The sequence below is a fragment of the Hippopotamus amphibius genome, chromosome 4 (assembly GCF_030028045.1).
Source record: "Hippopotamus amphibius kiboko isolate mHipAmp2 chromosome 4, mHipAmp2.hap2, whole genome shotgun sequence".
NCBI classification, from domain to species: domain Eukaryota; kingdom Metazoa; phylum Chordata; class Mammalia; order Artiodactyla; family Hippopotamidae; genus Hippopotamus; species Hippopotamus amphibius.
The window spans coordinates 150,808,096-150,829,247 of record NC_080189.1 but is presented as its reverse complement, the minus strand read 5'-3'; the positions used below and the strand labels follow the sequence as shown (position 1 = coordinate 150,829,247).

Below are 21,152 nucleotides of genomic sequence, written 5' to 3'. Positions count from 1 at the left end.
CTACAGAACTCTGCTCTAATAGCCCAGGTCAGGGTCAGCAAACTTTTTCTGTCAAGGGCTAGATCATCAACATTTCAGCCTTTTATGAGCCATATGATCTCTGTTGCAAATTCAACTCTGCCCTTGTAGCACGAAAACTCCCACAGACGGTATGTAAATGGTGGAAGGGCATGGCTGTGCCAGTAACACTTTATTTACAAAACCAGGTGCAGGGCTGCATTTAGACCATGTGCCACAGTTTGCTGACTCTTAATCTAGGTTATGAATATTGGTCCTTAGGAGTTTGCAAGATCCAGAATTCTTTAGTTCTTCCATTCATCTATGTTAACTACACTAAAAGGTAATAAAGGAAGAAAAAATATACCATTAATTTAATAGGAATTTAATTTTTTATCTTCAACTAACCAGAAAAATTCAATTAATCACAATAGCCAATTGCTAGATTATTCTAGTTCACTGCAGCTAACTAGTAAAGACTTCAAGATTTAAAAGTTTACTAAAATTACTGAGGCATATTACTAAAATAGATCTCATGACCTAGCAATTCCCCTCTTGCGTATATATCCCCAAACAACCAAAAACACTAATTCGAAAAGATACGTGCAAGCCTACGTTCATAGCAGCACTATTTACAAGAGCCAAGATATGGAAGCAACTAAGTGTCCATCAACAGATGGATGAAGATGTGGTACATATATACAATGGAATGAATATAACTCAGCCATAAAGAATGAAATTTTGCCATTTGAGGCAACATGGATAGATGTGGAGGGCATTATGCTAAGGGAAATAAGTCAGACAGAGAAAGATAAATATTGTATGATATCACTTATATGTGGAATCTAAAAAATATAACAAACTAGTGAATATAATGAAAAAGAAGTAGGCTCACAGATAAAGAGAACAAACTAGTTGCTACCTATGGGGGTGGGGGAGGCGGTACAGGAGTGGGGGAGTGGGAGCCATAAACTATTGGGTGTAAGATAGGCTCAAGGATGTATTATACAACATGGGGAATATAGCCAATATTTTGTAACAACTGTAAATGGAAAGCAACCTTTAAAATGGTATAAAAATTTAAAAATTACAAAAGAAATAATCAACAAATAAATTGTATATATTTAAAGTGTAAAAAAATAAAATAAAATGGATCTCTCTGTTGTCATACTTTTCTAGATGGTAGGGAAAACAGGACAAGAATGAACAGCATATCAATGACTATGCTCGAGTTAGGATGCACAGAGATTCTGCGATGTGATGGTAATTCACTTATTTTTATCCTGTGGTGAGCCTGAGCCCTTAGGGATGATGAACACTGGCAATACCAGGAGTAAGGCAGGATTTCCTCCTTCTTTTTCTTGCTGATAGAGTTTATCCAAATTCTCTTCTTCATGCGTAATGAGACCTTTTAAAGATTCCAACTGGTCCCCAAAATCCTTGAACTGTGATAGAACAAACTAGAACAAGAGAAGTCTTCGTTAGAAACAACTCCCATGTGCATCTATGACAGAATCACACACAGCCTTGCAATAAAAATCCAAGCTGTTCTCAGCCCTAAGCAGTTCATCATCTGGAATATCTGGAACACTCCTGATATTCACTCTGTGCCTTTGGCAAAGCATTAAACCTTCACAGGGATGAACAGATCACCTGCTTGAGGGGGGCAGGTAGAGGAGTCATGCTAGTTAAATATTTTTTCCCTGCTATGTGATATTGGGGCTCCTTGGGCTTCCATTCAGCTTTCTAACAGTTCATGCACTAAAGGCTTATTCAAAAAGTGAGTAAAATATATAACAAATGGCCATGCTTTAAGCAGCTACTCTATGATTCAGTTATCCCACTTGAAGATTCAAATAACTGTAAGATCTGAACAGTGTATAAAAGATATCACTTTAACATGTTCCATAAAGAAGAAATATTTAAGATCTGCCCGTTGCCCATGTGATTGAAGAATCACATGACTGAAAATCATGTCAAATGGCAGATATGTTTAGGGCATCTTTATTCTGTAGTTTCCCTGAGGTGCAGCCCACAAAGCACTAATAATTAACGCTTCACAAGATATAAGGAATTCAGGGGAACGTGCAAATGTCCAAGACTACAACTTGAATGGAAAAATAAGATGAACCTCAAATTCATTAGTTTTCATAAGCAGCATCTTTTCCAAGTAGGAAGCCCTCTGGAGGGAGTGCATTTGACCAGAGAGGAGCACATGGCTGTTGGGCTCTGCAGGCTGTGGGAGTCGATCCAGGAGAGTGGAATTTTGGAGAAAGGCTTCTTTTGTCTTCTGCACATCATGATGCAGCTCCTGGAGAAGCAAAAGTGATCGCAAAACATTTCCTCCTCCTTGCCCAACAAAAATCCCCAACTCATGAGAATTTCTGCCCTGAAACTGTGGGTGTGGCTTTTTGTTACTGTTTATTTTAAAGAGCTAAAAAAGCTAAGCCTTCTTTATATGATGCATATCACTGGTGCTGTTCTGAAACTGGTCAGTTCAAAGCTAAAAGTGACCATGGATAAACAGAGCTGGGGCTTCTAGTTTATAGAAACTGGAGATGAGTTGGGTAGAGTCCTGTTTTATATCTCTAATCATTGAACACTTTAGGGATCTGCTTTAATACATTTTAAGAATCAATCCAACCCTGTCCTCTGCTTGAGACTTTGTGACATAAATGTATCCATGCCGATTTTAGGGCTATTCCAGAAATATTGCTTCTGTGTGAAATTTCTGGTTTTTGTTTTTAAATGCCAATGGTTTAGGCAGAAGTTGATCAGAAATATGGTTCATATCTGTTGGATTCTTGTCTCTAATTAAATTGGTTAATACTTCTTTATTTGACCTATAGTATCAAAAGATACAAAATGTATCTGGTCACCTAGTTTAATAAAACTGGAAAGTATTTGCTTTTCAGGCATTCATTAATGTAGTAGAATAAAACCACAGAGGAAAGTATACAACTCTTAAATATAGTCTAAAAATCATTATATCCAAAGAAAAGCCTTATTAACATGGTGACGAATCTATGATAATTTCTAAATCAACAGATTCAACATCTACTATTCTTGTATGATCACATTCAGTTGATATATTTCTGCTTTTATTGGAGACTTTGTATGAGGCTTTCAACTTAGAGATCTACCTCCTGGAGTGAAAGGGGAGACTTGGAAAGAGGTGGTGTCAGGTGCCCCTGACCCAGCTACCTGCTGTCTGGCCCTCACCTCTGAGCCAGCACCTGGCTCTCCCAACCTCACACACCCCTGCCTTGCCTGTATCCTACACAGTCTGCTCACATCTGTCCTGACCCACTTCTCCCTTCCTGTGGTCTGTCTAGTCCCCGGGTCATGGCCCTGTCTGTCAGGCTGTATTGGCCTTGGTTTTCCCGGTGGGCTTAATGCCTACCTTTGCGTCCCTCAGGGCTGGGGGCAGGATCTCTGCCAGGTTGTTTCCAGACGTGTTGATGTTTGCGAGCTGTTGGTACTTTGCTTCCTGCTGCTCTAGCCTTGCTGCAGCTTCAGTGTGAGCACTGTTATATGCCTTCCAGAGCTGTAGCAGGCTCTGGGCCCTCTGCAACTGGTCTGCAATGTCTTGGTTTACCTGGGTCCACCTGTCAGGGTGACACGAACAGCAGGATCCCATCCATCCTTTTCTTTGCAGTAAAAGCATGATACACACTCTACCCGTAAGTTAATAGCAGATGGATTAAGAAGACACTTGTTAATGCCTTTTTAAACTTAATGCCATCATCAATTCCAAATTAGGATATTCACTGACTTTATAATTCACAACAAAATCCACACAATTTGTGACTGGCAGGAAATATCTATTGTATTATGAATGTCTCTTAGGCAAAGGTGAAGAAAGTACTGAACTGTTTGCCTGATGGAACTTTCTCCACATGGGAGGGAATCCTATTTTATAAAGGGGGTGTTCCACTAGGCCTTACGTTGTTTATGTCAAATTTATTTTCTAATTACAAAAGCAACATGTTCCTTATATAGTAGAAATAAAAACAATATATTTTCCTACTTCTCAGCAAACAATTTCTATTATGTTCTAAATCTGCTAATGTTTTAATGTTTTATAGAAATAGGCTATGTTGCAGGACTAATTTCTTTGTGGACTGAGAAAAAAATGGCAGTTATTATCTGGTACGTGACAATATTTTATTTGTTCTTTAGAAAGAAATGTTAATTCCTGTGTATTCTCTCTCTAGTTAGGCCAGTTTGCACCAGAAAGTTACTCACTCGGTACAAACTGATTTTAGTCACATGAGAAGAAAAAATTATTCCCAGGTGTACCCTTCAAAGGATGCTGGCACACACCCTGCGAGGGTAGGCGGCAGCAGAGGACTCGGGCCCCAGATTTACACAGCTGCTCTCTGTGCAGCCCAGGCTACAAGTCAACTTTAAGTTCAGGTGAACTTAACTAGAGCTAGTGATGAAACCTAGTTAGAGAGCTAGCTTTCAGAGTAGACACCATCAAATTATGAACAATGGCAAATATTTAAAGTTATTTTTCATCCATGAAAATTAGCTAATTTTGTTGAGCTGGCACATTCATTGGTTGTATGATTTTTTTTTTTTTGGATTCTCATTTATATGCACTGTTAAACTGCTACAAAAACCAAAAATTGTAATAATAAGAAAAATTTAAAAACCTTATTTTCTGTAATACATTTTTCATTCTATTAAAATTGAAAAGTAAGAAAAAGGTAGAAATTTAAAAATTTTGTTTTTATTCCATACTATGGACTGTAATATCTTGTCTCTCCCATTTAACTTAAAGAAATTTTCCCATGTTATTAACAAAAAATAAGTAAGCTTAATTTTAAATGGCTGTACATAACGGCCTATAAATGATCTTTTTTTTGGTTTAATTACCAAATTCCAGTTTCGTATGGATATTGGAGTAATTTTCAATCTTTGCTTCCAAAGTAATGCTCAGATACAACTTTGTTCAAAGGCTTTTTTCTGTATTTCAAGATACTGGTCTTAAATTAGATTTCTTAGAGAATTATTGGGCCAAAGAATAAAAATATGCAAATATTTCTAAAGTTATGGGTATATGTTCAAACCGCTTTCTGAAAGCATCATATTATTTACATTCTCCCCTGAAGCACATGAGAATGCTGGTTTCACAATATCCTCAAGCCCATTAAATGGGCGAAAAAGGTGAAAAATGGCATAATTGCTTTACTTTTATGTATTTCACAAATCTTCTCAGAACTATCTGTTTTTAAACAAAATCTTTCCTAATTATAAATACAATATATGCTCACAACCCCATAAAACATGTATGTTTAAATCCACTCATATCTATATTGAGACTATCTACCCATCTACCTACCGACCTACCTGTCTATGAAAAGAAAGTAAAAAATCACCTGACATCTCATTAATCTAGAGGTAACTACTGCTGGCATTTTGGTGCTATTTTCTTCAGTCTTTTTCAATATGCCATCCGATACATTCTTGTGCCAACAATTGTAAGTGTGTATGCACTGGTGACAACGGAATCCCTTTAACAGCAACCTGAACCACCATATGTCTTGAGGGAGGCCCCCGATACTGTCTGTGGAATCAGATACGTGTCTATGCCCCTCTTTATGCTCCATCCTCCCCCTCTTCCGCTAAGGACTGGATCAAGAGCTGAGGACACCACTGCAGGGTACATACATGTGGTGTCCCTTGTTCAATACTTGTTCAAAGTTGGTTTATAGGAGAGGCTGAATCTGCATGGAGGAAGGGTGGAGACGGCCACTGAGGGAAGCTTAATCTCTTCACCACTGTCTGGAACAAATCAGCTTTGAGCCAACGTTCACATCCCGTCCAGCAAAATAAAACCCTCACAATTAACTAGGGCCATACTCCTTAGAAGGAGTTTTCTGCCATGAGCAGTTCATCAAAGAATTCCTCCCAACCTCACAAATACCTCCGGAGAGGTATTCGAACATCCCCTTTCTTCCACCTTATAATGTGTCCAGTGAGACAGGCTGCCCATCTGGCCACCCCTTACACGGTTGCTGCCTGAGATTTCCGTGCCCTTGAGGATCGCATCGGGCATTAGGCTACACCCACTGAAAATGGCTACAGTGGGCTGTACTTACAACACTTCTAGGTGGATTATACCAAACAGTTGTACAAGGCAAGTGACAGCCTTCACAACATCAAATCTTACATGAACTTCAAAGCATGAGAGACCAGAATAGTGTGAAACCAGTTATCTTAGATGATTAAGAAGGCCTTACAAAGCCTACGTTCCTTCATTTGCCACATGTCATTAAGATAAAAATATCTGATCTATTATGCAAATTGCATATTAAAGCATACCTTGTGTGAGTATTTTGGCATTTTTCTTGAATTATTTCAGCAACTGAGGGGCAGTAATCTTTGAGTTTTCCAATAACCTCCTGGAGTTTCTTCCAACTCCCTTCACTGCTCTCAGCTTCGTCCTGAAGAGTCTAGGAGGAGAGAGCGGGAATGTCAGTTTCAGAACCTCCTGGCCGCATCCAGAGAAGGCAGCAGCTGGTCAACACTTGCCGCTGTATCACAATAATATTAACACTCAAACCTTAACAGGACAGGGATAAATTATTAGAAATGTGAAGAAGACAACTGAGAGGGCATTCTTTCATTTGAGGCTAGAATTTAGAATAGTGCACTTAAAAAAAAAAGCCACCTAAAAACAAATCCTTTAAACTGTGAAACAACATGGACATGGAAGACAAAGAAAAATTCACAGTATACTTTTACAAAGTTTCACTCATTTGGTTCATGTGATTCATTTTGAAATTTCAAGTTATATTTTTAATGCTGCCATTTTAAATACTGTTTTGTGTTTCTCTGTGGAGAATGTAACAGCAATTGTGTCCATTTCTTCCACTGGAGATTGTGTTTCTTCCACTGTGTCTTCTCCCATTGGAGATTTTCTGCCGATAATGCACTGTGCCAAGATCTGGTTAATTTACCTGAAGGTTCTGCACCTGGCATCTTAAGGCCTCTAATGATAAAACCACAGGCTTGCTGTGCTCCATGCAGTACCAGGATCGGATGGTCATCATAGTCACTTCATCATAGAGTTTCTCATAAACCTTCCACTCTTGTAAAACAGACAGCATGGAGGTCTTGAGCTCATTGACCTATACAAGAAGTAGAAACATATTTAGGAAATTACCAACAAGAGGCTCTCTCATCATTTTTTTTCCCTCCTAAGGTCTTCTATCACTGAATCTAATTTAGGCATTTTAGTTTGAGAGTGACGCTTCAGTGACTCACTGAAGGTGGGAAGGGTGGTGACAAGAAATATCAAAGAAGGCTAAGTTTTAGAACAGGTGAATGGAAAAGAGCCCTGAGAGCAGGAGAATCAGGACAGAGACAGTTCAAGCTACAGAGGAACAGCCCAGGGGAAAAACACTGGGTGAGGAATCAGAATCTCAGAGTGCATATTTCAGTGACACCCTATTAGCTTTCGGACCTTGGGCAAGTTATTTAATCCTTGAGTCTGTTTCTTCATCCACAAAACAGATATAATAAATGAAAACATAAAGAAAATAGTGTCTGTGAAAATGCTATGAAAACTGTAAAGCATTATAAATCTACATGTAAAGTGTTAACCTGTGTTACCTGGCACTTAAGTCTGGTAACTACTGGAGAGCAAGCAAAACTTGGAGAGGATCACGCTTGGCCAAAATGATGCGAGAGTGCAAAGTAGGAGGAAATGCAATGGTGGCCATATTTTATCCTTTAATGTGTTCTGATAATTATGAAAGGTTGAAAGTTTGAAGCATTTAAATGATCTCATACAATAAAGAGTATATAAGCATATAATTTTTTAATACACTGTGTAAAGAACACTTATATCTCAACTATAAAGACAACCAAACTCAAAAATGGACAAAGGGTTGAATAGACATCTCTCGAAAGAATACATACAAATAAGCATATGAAAAGACAATACCCACAGTCATTAGAGAAACAGCAATCAAAAACCATGAGATACCACTTCACATCCACTAGGATGGCTACAATCAAAGTTGGATAATAACTAGTGTTGGTGAGACTGGAAAAACTGGAACTCTCATACACGGCTGATGGAAACAAAGCGGTGCAGCTTCTGCAGATAAGTCTGGCAGTCTCTCAAAAACTTAAATACTGTATACAGTTACCATATGACCCACTAATTCTACTCTTAAGTATACACCCAAGAGAACTGAAAGCATACGTTCACAAAAAAACCTATACACAAACGTTCTCAGCAGCGTAGGAGGGTTTTAATGCCTCCATATCCTCACCAACACTTGTTACTGTCTGTCTTTTTATTGTGGCTATCCTCCTGCAGCCAGTGAGCATCCTGAGGGTAAGAACTACTTATTTTCTTATCATTGCACCCCTGGCAGTGAGCACAGTGCCTCACAAAAGACGTGGTAACAAAAGACTTGCACAGGATATGTTAAGCTCAACCCTACTTTTCTGCCTGAGTTCCGGGGGAAGAACGAGGCTGAGGGTCACCGATGGATTTCATTCATGTGGGTTATTCCCCATTCTCTCTTGGAACAAACGGTTGAAAGTAGATTTTAGCAGATGACAAAAAATCCACAATAAGGACTCTCTGGGAAACATGGACACGCCTGTAACAGGTTAGTATCTACAATTTCTCCTTCCATTTTGGGGAAATGTCAAAGTTGCAGTGCCTGAGGATGCCTGTCCTTTGTCTTTTGGTGTTCTTCCTCCCAGAAGGGGTAAATGCAGACTTTGACATGCCTTTCATACAATTACCAGATGTCTTCCACAGTCTTCTATGCCTTCTCCTTACCACGTGCTACTTCTCCCCACCTCTGGAGTTTTCCCTATGCTGACCATGCTTCTAGCTTAATAGAGGTGGCATGGGATAGAATCCCTCCCCACCTGAGGCATCTCCCTGGGTGTGGGGAATCTGAGCTGCTTCTTCACAGCTGCTCCTATATATCTGGCCAAGAAACAATGCCAGATGCTCTGTTGGGTTTGACGGGGCGGCGGGGGGCAGTGGAGACATTTTTGTGTGTGTGAGTACCTTAGACAAAACAGAGATAACCAAGTGAATTTCTAGCTTGCCAAGGACGTGGGTATTTGGTGGCTTTGCCTCTAATTATCCAGTGAAGGAAAAAAATAAGAGAGATCTGAAATGTTTTTCCCTACTTTACACATCCGTATTTTTCTCAGCAACTTTTCAGTTTTTGGTGTGGAGTGAGTGTCCATTATTAAACAAGAAATAAGATAAAAGAAGGGTATGTGCAGAGAAAGAGTATAGTTTGAATGAATTCTAGTACCTGGTTGATAACACTGTTTCTCTTTTGAAATAACTCATCCATTTTGGATGCTGTATCTTCCAACAATGGCATTGTCCCACTCTCCGAAGTCAGGTAACTTTGTCTCAACTCATCTAATGCTTTGGATTTAATTTCAAGTTGATTTTCTATATCCTGGAAGAGCAAGAGGAAAAGGTTTTCATATGCTCAAAATTACAAAACAATTAATAAGGGCTAAGACATAGGAGTCTACATTTTTCAAGTAAAAATGCTATTAGAGTATATAATTAAATAGCATTACGCAAAAGACATTTTAGATACAGTCTCCATCCCATGTCTTCCCTGCACTGCCGGTTGGATCAAGCATGAAGTCATCAGACTCCCAAGTCTGCATTTTCTCATCTGGAAAATAGTGATGACATCCCAGGCCTGAATAACTCAGAACTCAAGTGAAACCAGGGTGGCCAGCTGGGGGTGATACATCACTCAGCTTCCAGTCAAGAGGTGGCTGTAAACACTCTAAAATGGAAATGGCTAGTGGGTAGTTAGAAACAGGATATGACCATTGAAAAGATCTCTTATGGTGGTGTTGCAGCTCACATTTATACCCAGTATCATTCTGTAACCTTCTAAGTAGAATTGGGGTCTGAGCTGACTTTCCACCCCCAACAGTGAGAAGCACCACGCCTTCATGTAGGCGGTGCAGAAGCCACATATCCTGTGCCGTCTACAGTTCTGGGGACAGCGGAATGGCTCTCAACAGGAGTGACACGATCAGGGCGGTGCAGAGGGAGAAGTAACCCACATTTGGGTGAGGGCACCTCAAGACCAAGTGACCTGGCAAATGATGACTGAACAAAGAAAAGGTCACAGCCAACATGCTCCAGCCCAAATGGGATTTAGACAGTGGTTCCAAAGGAAAAGCAGTCCTTTTAGAACACATTACACAGTAGGTAAAAGAAAACCATTTTCCTCTGAAAAAACAGAGTGAAATACTAAAAATCATGGAGACTTCAGAGTACTTTTGTAAATACTGGATAAAGTAATAAAAATACAAATATTGGAAAACATCTAAACCAAAATCCCCCTGGAACTTTTTTTTTTTTTAATTTATTTTTTATTTTGGCCGCACCCGCGACTGGCAGGACCTCAGTTCCCCTACCAGGGATTCAACCTGGGCCACAGCATTGAAAGCAGCGAATTGTAACCAGTGGACTGCCAGGGAACTCCCAACATTTTTTTCTCAGGAGTAGCATTCAAATCTCTTAAGAACTATACTATGAAAATACCTTCTGTTTATCATTAAAAAAATATATAGCATTTTGCAATTCTGTAAAATACATGGACACTTACCTATTTTACATAAGAAAGTAAATACCTGGGGGTTTGGAGGAGAACCCTCAAAAACTACCGCAGTTTGCTCTGCTCCCTGGGGCAGAAGTGGTAACTAACAGCCCGACCAAGCCACATTGGACAGGTGCTGTGTGCCTTCTCACCTGACAATCCAGGAGCGTCTTCTGCACTGAGATCACACTTTCAGGTTTTTGTAAAGTGTTCAGTCTCTCCCCTTGTGCCTCCATCCAGTTGTTCAGAATCTGTATTTTGTTTTCATTCTCAGTGATACTTTCCAAAAGTTGTTCTAAATGTTGTATCTACCAGTTATGAATAAGAAAACAAAATTTTCTTATTTTAAACCACATGCTTAAAAATGTAAACGTCATATGTTATTTTTAATACGATAATTCTGTTTCTCAGATTGCTAACATTTTGCACAAGATTTTCCAATAACTTTTGGAATGAAGATTCATAAATCAGGAAATAAGAATTGTTTTCTCCTTTTTAAAAAAAAAATCTAACAATTGAAATGAAAGCTAACCTGATAAGAAAGCTGGCTGTTCTGGAGTTCCACAATGTCTGTACAAAACAAAATCATGTTGCTAACACTCAACATTTTTTCATTGCATCATCTATTGATATATGTAAAGCTTAAGACAATTTTCTTTTCCCCAGACTCTCTTCATTAGACTCACTTAAAAACGGTCAGCAAGGGACTTCCTAGGTGGTGCAGTGGTAAAGAATCTGCCTGCCAATGCAGGGGACACGGGTTCGAGCCCTGCCCTGGGAAGATTCCACATGCCACGGAGCAACTAAGCCCGTGCGCCACAAAAAAAAAAAAAAAAAAAAAATGGTCAGCATAAAGAATACCACAAATAATGCATCCATTTAATAAAGTAATATTTTTTAAATGTCTGTGATTCTTCTCATTTCTAATGCTCACAATGTTTATTAGGTTACACTCACAGTATATATAAAGTTTTATATTCCTTTTCATACACCACAGGCACTTGCTGTGTCATGACATATTAATTTAAAAGGCTGCCCAACATTTCATCAAATGGACACCATATAATTTGATTATTTCTCTAGAACTGGAAATTCAGGGAGTCTACATTTTTCACCAGCATAAACAATGCTGAATTGAACACTTTGTGCACGTATCTTTTCCTTTTTGAAGGACTATCTACTTAAGATAAATGTATAAGAAGTGGACTGCTGGGTTAAGAAAGAAGAGGATTATTATGCTTCTTGAAATATTTTGAATGCTTTCCAAAAGGGTATGGAAGCCATTATCTGCAATGTATGAATGTGAAAGCTTTGGGCTTTTATCTTTATCTTGTTAAATTTCTCTAATTCGATAAGTGTATAATGTTATTAATGTTTATTTCAAATGTCTGACAAAGTTGTAACTGTTCCATGTTTATTTGCTAATTATAATTTTCTCTTTTGTAAATTATATATTCGTGTTCTTTGTCCATTCATGTACTTAAAACTTAATTGTATGAATCTGTTTGTATCCATTCTCTATGCAATAAAGAAATCAACCAAATTTCACTATTATATATAAATATTAAATAGTTTCCTGAGAATAAATTTCCTTAATCTTTTCAGTCATGGAATGAAAATCTACCATGAAGCCATATACATTTCTCTTCCTTTTTATAACCTTTCTAAAGCTGAAATAGCTTTGCTGCTTTTGAATATCAGCTTTCACAGAAAATGTCAAAACCTCTGACCACTTGGTAGCCTCACGTAATACTCGACATCTTAAATAACATTTCTCCTCTTCACTTGCCTAACTCAATTTCCCACTAAGAAATCGCAAAGAAATATAAAAATGATTTCTACTCTTACATGCACCAATGAAGAATACTAAAGCACAGGATTTAAAAGGGGCTAAGATTGAGATGATTATTAGGTTTAACTGTAAGTTAACCACACAAGTGTCTTTTTATTTGTTTGTTTGTTTATTTATTGCCTCTCCGTGCGGCATGCTGGATCTTAGTTCCCCGACCAGGGATTGAACCCATGCCCCCTGCAGTGGAAGCTCGGAGTCCTAACCACTGGAGCGCCAGGGAAGTCCCACAAATGTCTTTAAATTTTTCAGAAAGTGGTATTTTGCAAAGGCCAAATCATGCATCAAACTGTGACCATGAGCTCACCTTCCCGCTCAGTGTTCCGTGGACCCGGTGCCACTGGCGGTTCATCTCTCCCAGGTGCTCTGCAAACTCTGTTCTCTCGTAGCGCTTACTCTCTACATCACAGGTGCTTAACTGAAGCAATGACTGGTTAACAAAGTCAACTATCCATTGTTTATAGTCCATTTCCATTCTAAACTCCTAAAACAAACAAAGAAAACAAAATTAAACCAGCAAAGCCTGAACTGAAGTAGGTTAGGTGCACTGGACCTCCCCTTTGGTGCACTGTAGGTGGTGTTGGGCTCCCATCTGGTAATCAAGGGGCACCTGTCTGGAGTTATGTTCTACCCTCCCCCAACTCCACCAGGTGTCCGCTTTACGTGAGTGGAGAGTCTCTGTGGGAATTACACATTCCTGGGGACAGAGAGACTCACCGCTTTCAAACAGACTGAAAAGTCAAAGATGGCACCATGTACAGTAGCTGCATCGCTGGAACCAAAATCAAGACCTAGGGTCTGAAAAAGGGTTCCTGAGAGACGCTCCCTGAGGGCTCCACTGGAATTCAGAGCCATCCTGTGGGCTCACGGAAATGACAGGATGGGAAGTCTGAAGTTCAGACTCTCCCAGAAAACCCAGGATGCTTTAAGGAGCTCTGCCAGTTTAGGCAGCTTCTCTGCCCCTCTGGGGACCATGTAAGGCCTCCTGTTTGGATGACTTTAAGTCATAGAGCAATCCTAACCCCTCCCAGGGCCAAGCATGTTTCTGTCAAGCCTGACACCTGTTGAGTTTATTCTGGCAAGTTCTAGTAGCTCCTTTGGAGACGTCCAGGGGGAACACTGTGCTACGTTACTAGGGACTGCGAGAAAAATACACATAGACCCTCTACAGATTCCACTACTCACTGAAGTTAGGATGGGACAGGATATAAAAAGAAAATCCCTGCTGATATCATGTTTTGTGATTAATCCATTCAGCCTGCCTATGAGGTCTTGGAAAGCAATGACTGGAGTCTTCATTCATCTCTGTGTTCCCAGTGGCGAACACTTGCCTGGCACGCAGTAAGTGTTTGTGCGTGGCTTGTTACATGTGAGTTAAATCTACTTGAAATCAAATATCATGGAGAAGGCCACATTCCTATCTATTTGCAGAAGGATATCAACTCTTCCTTACACATTCTCTTATCCAAAGAACATTTACTTAACACCTATGGGATGCCAGGTATTGGGCTAGATGTGCTGTTTCAGGGAGGTAAAGGAGGAGTCCCTGCTCTCAAGGAGCTAAGGCAGGGTGGGGAGTTAGGCAAGTAAGAAAATAATTATAATACCAGGTGACAGGAACTATTGGTAGCACGATGGAGACAAGTAAAGTGATCTGGCTGGGAGAGTTGACATAGATTTCCAAATGAGATACTTGGCGGATGACTAAGAAGATTCCTATAGCTAAAAGCGGGACACTGGAGCTCCAGGCTGAAGGTACAGCACATACAGAAGCACGAGTGGGAGAGTACCAGGAGTGGTAGAAGGACCGCAAAGGATTTGGTTCAGGCAGAATCCAGGGTTTGTGGGGAAATGAAGAGATGAGGCTGGCCAGTGTCAGTTAAAAGCTCGGATTCTGTCCTGTGGCGATGGGAGCTACCAAAGGAATCTGGGCAGAATAAGAGCAAGTATACTAACTTCTCTCTCTACAATCATCCACCATCCCTATTCCCACCCCTAGAATTAGTTTTTCTAAATTATACCTTACACGTCTCTTTGTTCAGTATTTCCCTTCCGCCTGACTTGCCGTCTTTAATGAAAAGGCTTCTGGCTTTTTCGTATAATTACCTTGTACTTCTGAAGAAGATTTTTAACTTGACATGCGGAACTCAGTGAATGCTCAGAGTCTTCATCTGCAGTTTGATGTTCCACATTGTTCATCCAGTTAATCATTTCTGTGATTGCTTTACGAGACGGCAATTTCTCCATCTGAAGCTGCAAAAACAGAATGATTTCCATTTAATTATCTGCAGTTAACAAAATGAATCAGGGCATCACTAAAGATGATACCTGGTTTGATCAAAGGTCTTGCCACAGAATCATGCAGGTTACTCACAAAAACAAACCCAGCATTCAAGCTCAGGATGAGTGACCCCAAAACAATGACAATGACCTTCACACAAACTAACACAGTGGTGCAGATAAACTGGGAAATAAAGTAATTAAGCCTGATTTCTCTCTTAAGAAGGATCCCATTGGAGGAGAGCCCAGTAATTAAGACCTATATTCAGTGGTGCCAGAGAAAAAATAGGTGGTGTCCATGAAAATTATTGAGTCGGAGAAATGATTTTAAAAGAGTTGTGAGCTAACAAGTGAATGCTAATTCAAATGCTGGGTCTTTAAATGCTTACCTGGTGAAGTTTTTCTTGGATGTCTGGAAGCTGAGTGATGAGCACTGTCCACTTTTGTTCAAACTGTGCTAAAGAAGCTCTCAGTGTCGCCGTGTCAGCTTCTTTCAGGTGAAGAAGTTGGTTTCCAGTACTCAGAACTGCAGTCTTCAAGGAGGACTTTTCATCAAGTTCCTTTGAAAACTCCTAAAAGGACACAGTTTTAAAATTTAGAAACTTTTAAAATTTAAATATGGCATGGAGTAACTAAGTGTCAGAATAACTGGTTAGAGTCCAAAACTAAATAACTGAATTCAATTCAAATAGTGAATTGAACACATACATTTCTACATGTATGTAGATGTGCATATGTGTATATGCGCTCACATGTGCACGTGTGTGTGCCCACACACACACATATTTTTCCTACTAAGCGTCAGGCGCTGTTCCAGGTGGGGAACAAAAGAGATGGAATTCTTGCCCCTTGAGTGGCTTATGATCTAATGGATTAATATTTTTAAAAATAGACAAATCATTGTCTCAACTTTAAAAAGAAACTATGGAACACAGCACAAAGTTCATATTAAATGAACTAAATGCAACAAATTTTTAACTAAAATATCTGAAATCTTTCCTGTGTACTTATAGGATTTTTCCTAGTATATTTTTAAAATATTTACATTTTAATATCAAAGTCAGCAATCATAGGTACAAAATATGAAAAATGGAGAAAAGAGAAAAGACTAAGGGAAAAGATGAAAAGGTCTCAAAAGTATAATTTATATTACAAAAGTTAATACTTTCTTTTCTTCACAAAAAAACCCTGAAACAATAGAACAATAACATATTACTAGAAATATCAATTCTGTATATAACAATTTAAAACCATATACTTAACTAATATTTATGAATTAATAATCTTGTGACGTTTTAGGGGAGCAGGCATGGGAGTTATTGTCTACACTTGTAAAACATACCCCATGTCAGAGCAAGTTTTAAATTTACATATATTTGGTAGGGTCAATTAAAAACATACTTTATCATTATTATAAACACATAAATCAACAGTATAAACAAACAGTTCTAAGTTTGAAGAATGCAGCTGCCGTTAGCCCAAGTCTTACCCCTTATGCACAAATGATTACGGGTGATGTGATACCACACCAACTCTCACAACTTTCCCCTGATATTTATTGCTAACCAGTAAGTATCTGAGCGTATTCTATTACAACTTACAAAAAAACTGTTAATGTTGCTTCTGATTGTGTCCAAGTCCTGAGACACATGGAGAGACTGCTCTTTCCAGTAGTTCAGAGTTTGCTGAGAAGACTCCAACCACTTGGTCAACTGATCTGAATCTCTGTTGTAACTAACGGGAGCAGAGTGAGAGAGAAAGGAAATTAGAAAAGATATACATCACCCGCATCTTTTCTTCTGTTTCACTGCATGTTTCCTTGGGTTGACCAACCCTATTCTTCAGGAAAATCATGAGTTCTTAAAGGATTATACCCTGGTTTCATCCCAGGCCCCAGATCTGATGCTGTTATCATTTCCTACGGCTCTATAATGACTCATCAAGAACTAAGAGGCATTTTAAAGACAAAATATTCTTTTAAAAATCTATTACAGCTACACGAAGGTAAACCCAGGGGTAAGGACAGAGGTTATTTTTATTCATCAAATAAATACATTTGTGTACAGTAAAATATAACTAGCATCTGTATAAGTTGTGTGACAGCAAATTGCTAATTGGCTAGATGCCAATATATTTATCTGATAGAATGAAAATATCCAAGCAAAATGCTGTCCCTCTTCTATCTTCCAAAGTTCTTTAGAAAACAGTCCCCCTAAGAGGCGGGGAAGAGAATGAGGTTAAATGTTCTATGTCTTCTACTTTCCTCAAGGGTTTCAAAAATGAAGTAAGACAGAGAAAGACAAACACCATATGATATCACTTATATGTGGAATCTAAAACATGATAAAAATGAACTTACTTACAATACAGAAACAGACTCCCAGACACAGAAGACAAACTTATGGTTACCAAGGGAGAAAGGGAGGGGGAGGGATAAATTAGGAGTGTGGGATTAACATAAACACACTACTATATATAAAATAAACAACGTCCTACTGTAGAGCACAGGGAACTATATTCAATATCCTATAATACACCATAATGGGAAAGAATATGAAAAAAGAATACATATATTATATATACATAACTGAATCTATCTTACTGAATATACACTGCTGAATCACTTTGCTATATACCAGACTAACACAACATTGTAAATCAAGTATACTTCAATAAAAAATTAAAAAAAATTTTTTTAAAAGATTTGATTAGTTACAGCAAAAAAATTCTTTGAAGCACTCCAAAGACTTTTTCAAACTATTCTGTTAGCTAAACTTATTTTTATTTTTATTTTATTTATTTATTTATTTATTTTTATTGTGGCACACGGGCTTAGTTGCTCCGCAGCATGTGGGATCTTCCTGGAGCAGGGATCGAACCTGTGTCCCCTGCATTGGCAGGCGGATTCTTAACCACTGCGCCACCTAGGAAGCCCAGCTAAACTTATTTTTAAGATTTAAAAAAAATTTGGAAGAGTGTAGGAAAGAGCATTATCATGGCATAAAGGTAACGTGTATCATTTTATAACATAATTCCTAGCTTCCACAGAACTGATTACACATTATCCTGGGTCTTGCAAACCAATATCAGAAACTCTAGATCCCATTTCGCCTGGAAGAGGGACCCAACTGCTTTAGATTGTCAGAAACCATAGGACAGGGAGACGGCATGTACAATCTGGCTGACTGCAGAATTCCTCTGAGGTCTTCTTCCACAGCAAAACCTGATGCCAATCAATTCCTAAGAAAATATACCTGAGCAGATGCTTGAGAAGCGTTTGTAGTCTGTGTAGTTCATGATCAATTTTTTTGTTTAGGGACAACCACTGCTCTTCCAGTTTTGCAATCTGGCCCTCTAGTTCAGGAGAGCTCACGGATGCCACCAGCTGCTTGCCTTCATTCAGAGTCTGGTAAAGCCGGGCGTGCTTCTCATCAATGTTTCTTTTTATTTGCTAATAAAAATAAAGTCATAGAATGAATTATTTAAAAATTAAAGCAGCCAGTCAATTCACAAATATTTCATGAAAAACCTACAGTAGCGGCTACTGAAGAAACAGTAACACTGTCCTAACCCTCAGGACTCTTGCCGTCTGGCTTAGCAAACATGCTTAATGGGTAATTAATTATCTTTCACGATGAGAGAGTCCAATGCATTTCTACCGCACGGACTTATGCATGCAACAGAAAATGAAAATTCACAGATTTAGATCTGATCATTAACTTCTTCACCTAAAAACTAAAAAGGTGATCGTCTACAGCACATTGAGCTTGCAGAGAGGTTTTGTGTGACCTAAGCATTATTCTGAAAATCAAGAAATTTTGCATAGAAATCAGGATTTCCTGTGACTCTTGGCAAACAGGAAGATCTAGCACGCTCCTTTAGAAGAGGCTGCTCTCCTGGGTTCTCCCCCAGTGCTGTCCCCACTAGCCCTCCAACTGTCCACCCCGTCAGCGACCGTTACTTCCGTTCTCCTGCCTGGGCCCCTGGAAGCACTTTACATCGCGGCCTATGCATGAAGGGGATCAATAAGAAAACATTTCTTTATCTTCTTTTAGACACAAACAGTAGGGGGAACAGTTCATTGCGAGAATCTTCTGGATATAAAGATTCAGGAGGGAGAAAGGAGGAGGATTTTAGAAGAATAAATGAAAACAGCACACTTGCTAATTCAACTTCATGAAAAGAAAAATAAAATTCTTCAAAACTGCGAATACAATGACCCCCTGCAGAGAACTCCATCTAAAAGCAATTCTCTTCCGCAGTTGGGTTCAGCTAATGACATGTATCCTGACAGTTACTTAAATTTAATCTTAAAAAATAAATTATGATCAAAACAGAACATCTGCTATTTTCCAATTAACTTAAGCTTTTTAAAATATTATTAAAAAATTCGACCTCCAATGCCCTTTCCACCACTCTTAGCAGCAACCCCCTCATGCCTGCCTGAGTCCTCAGGCTAGAATAAAATGTCCATCATTAGTTTAAAAAAAAAAATTTCTAATTTTCTAAGCCTTCAGTGCGAGACACTTCATTTAAGACCATCTCTGAGAAGTTCGGTTATTTTTCAAAATTTCTTTTATCACAGGTACATGGAAATGCTATTGTTTCACGGGTTGCCCTCATACTTGAGAAGTTTTAATTTCCCCAATTTATACATGGGAGTCAGACTGCGCTGGTCACTCAGCCCATGAGGTGTCAACCGGCACTGGAACACGGCTTGTTCAACACGAGTCCACGCAATGGCGGACCCGACATTCCTGGCCCACATATGTCCCTTAGATCAAGATACACACAAACCTCTCCATGACACAGAAGACTGATAATGGCCTAAGGTACGCTATCGTGAGATGGGCTTTACTAGATATCTGTCTTCCTTTAGTCTGGTAAATGTAGTCTTAGAACAATTATATCATTTTTTAAAATATTAAAAACTTAACAGAATCCCAGGTTATGAGTTCAGGTATACAGCTACTCTTAGGGAAATAATCAGGCTTCTATCAGGTTGGCTAATAGGAACTGTTTCTTAATATAATGAGTTTTAAAGGCTCTCTGCTTTCAGCTGCATTCTTTGACCTGTCCTGATGGTACCTTCTGTGCCCCCAGGCTAACAAAGAATTAAAGAGCAGCTTCCCGCCCCCAAAAGATTCAGATTTATCTTTGAGTTCGGCTCAATATGAGAAGATGGCAAAGAGATCAACTGCAGCTTTCAAGACACCTAGAGAGCACAACTACAGCATTCCAACCTCTGGAAAATATTCCTTATGGGAGCTTAAGTGCCTCCAAGGAATGATGGGATCCTGCCAACTAGTTCATGCTTTCATTTTCCAACCCAGTCTGGTCAGGCAATAAGCCTGCTTTTGAAGTTTCAAAGTTGATATTTGAGCACAAACTCTAGCCACACAACTCAGATTCTGACCACGTACATTCTAAAGTTAAAACTAAGTATTTTAAACTTCTGCCGAAAGTATTTAAAACTTGTTTTTATCTTGTGGACCACGTTCTCAATGCCACTCGAAAACCATTTTAAGGTTTTATCTTTTCTATGGCATTGAAATTTGAGACACAGAAACTTTGATAATAATAACACCAAACGTTACACAGGACAAAAATTTGCAAGCTTGAAGTCTCTTTCTAATGCTCGTGGCAGGTGACAGATTTTTGTTTGTCTCATAGGCTGGCTATGTCCAGTCAGGGCTTCACTGTTGTCATAAAACTAAAAATATGTTCAGAGGCCCATGGTTTACAAAGTTCTTCCCATATTTTAGCTTATGTCCACACCCACTGACATCCACCTCCAGAAACAGGTAGAACCAGCTTGATTACCTACATGCTACAGATAAAGACACTGAGACTTAGGGATGGAAAGTTGACAAAGTGATAAGTGAGAGCCAGGGCTCAAACCACACGTCACACACGTGGTTATGCCAAGAAGCCCGCAAGCAAATCTGTAGCTTCCCTGAATATGCGTCTCACTGTGAATTGTGTGAGGAACGATATTTCATTTCAATTCAAATCATTCACCTTCAAAGTCAAGTAATTTAGTCAAAACACAATTAAAAACACGAAGTGCTGCAGACTATGACTTTGACGGCTTAAGTGGAAGCAAAATACCTGGTAAAATGAAATCCTTTCCACTAATCTTTCCTCCGTCTCTTCTACCAAACTCACAGAGGGCAACGTAGATATAAGAATTTCCAGGTCCTTTTCAAGAGATGCATAGTTCTCATCAAACTCTTCCCATTTCTAGAGAATTAAGAACACGTGATGAGCAGGGGGCTTTTCTAGATTCCTTACAGATAACAATGAAATTAATCCTGAAAACAAAAATGAACTCTGAGATCGTACAAAATTAGAGCACAGATCCCAGGGGTTTCAGAGAGATAATCCAACTTAGT

The 21,152-nt window shown here is 39.0% G+C and overlaps 1 protein-coding gene across 1 annotated transcript in view; it reads right to left on the bottom strand.

Moving 5' to 3' along the window:
* The window catches only part of SYNE2 (spectrin repeat containing nuclear envelope protein 2), a 307,058-nt gene that overhangs the window by 56,104 nt on the left and 229,802 nt on the right, over positions 1-21,152 (bottom strand). The window contains exons 78-90 of the mRNA XM_057730439.1: positions 20,869-21,000; positions 18,012-18,208; positions 16,359-16,491; positions 15,147-15,329; positions 14,584-14,730; positions 12,785-12,961; positions 10,781-10,936; positions 9,306-9,458; positions 6,969-7,139; positions 6,331-6,461; positions 3,401-3,605; positions 2,129-2,308; positions 1,326-1,457 (exon numbers count right to left, since the gene is read on the bottom strand). Coding sequence (XP_057586422.1) covers positions 1,326-1,457; positions 2,129-2,308; positions 3,401-3,605; positions 6,331-6,461; positions 6,969-7,139; positions 9,306-9,458; positions 10,781-10,936; positions 12,785-12,961; positions 14,584-14,730; positions 15,147-15,329; positions 16,359-16,491; positions 18,012-18,208; positions 20,869-21,000 — 2,097 coding nt within the window. The remainder of the gene's footprint in view (positions 1-1,325; positions 1,458-2,128; positions 2,309-3,400; positions 3,606-6,330; positions 6,462-6,968; positions 7,140-9,305; positions 9,459-10,780; positions 10,937-12,784; positions 12,962-14,583; positions 14,731-15,146; positions 15,330-16,358; positions 16,492-18,011; positions 18,209-20,868; positions 21,001-21,152) is intronic.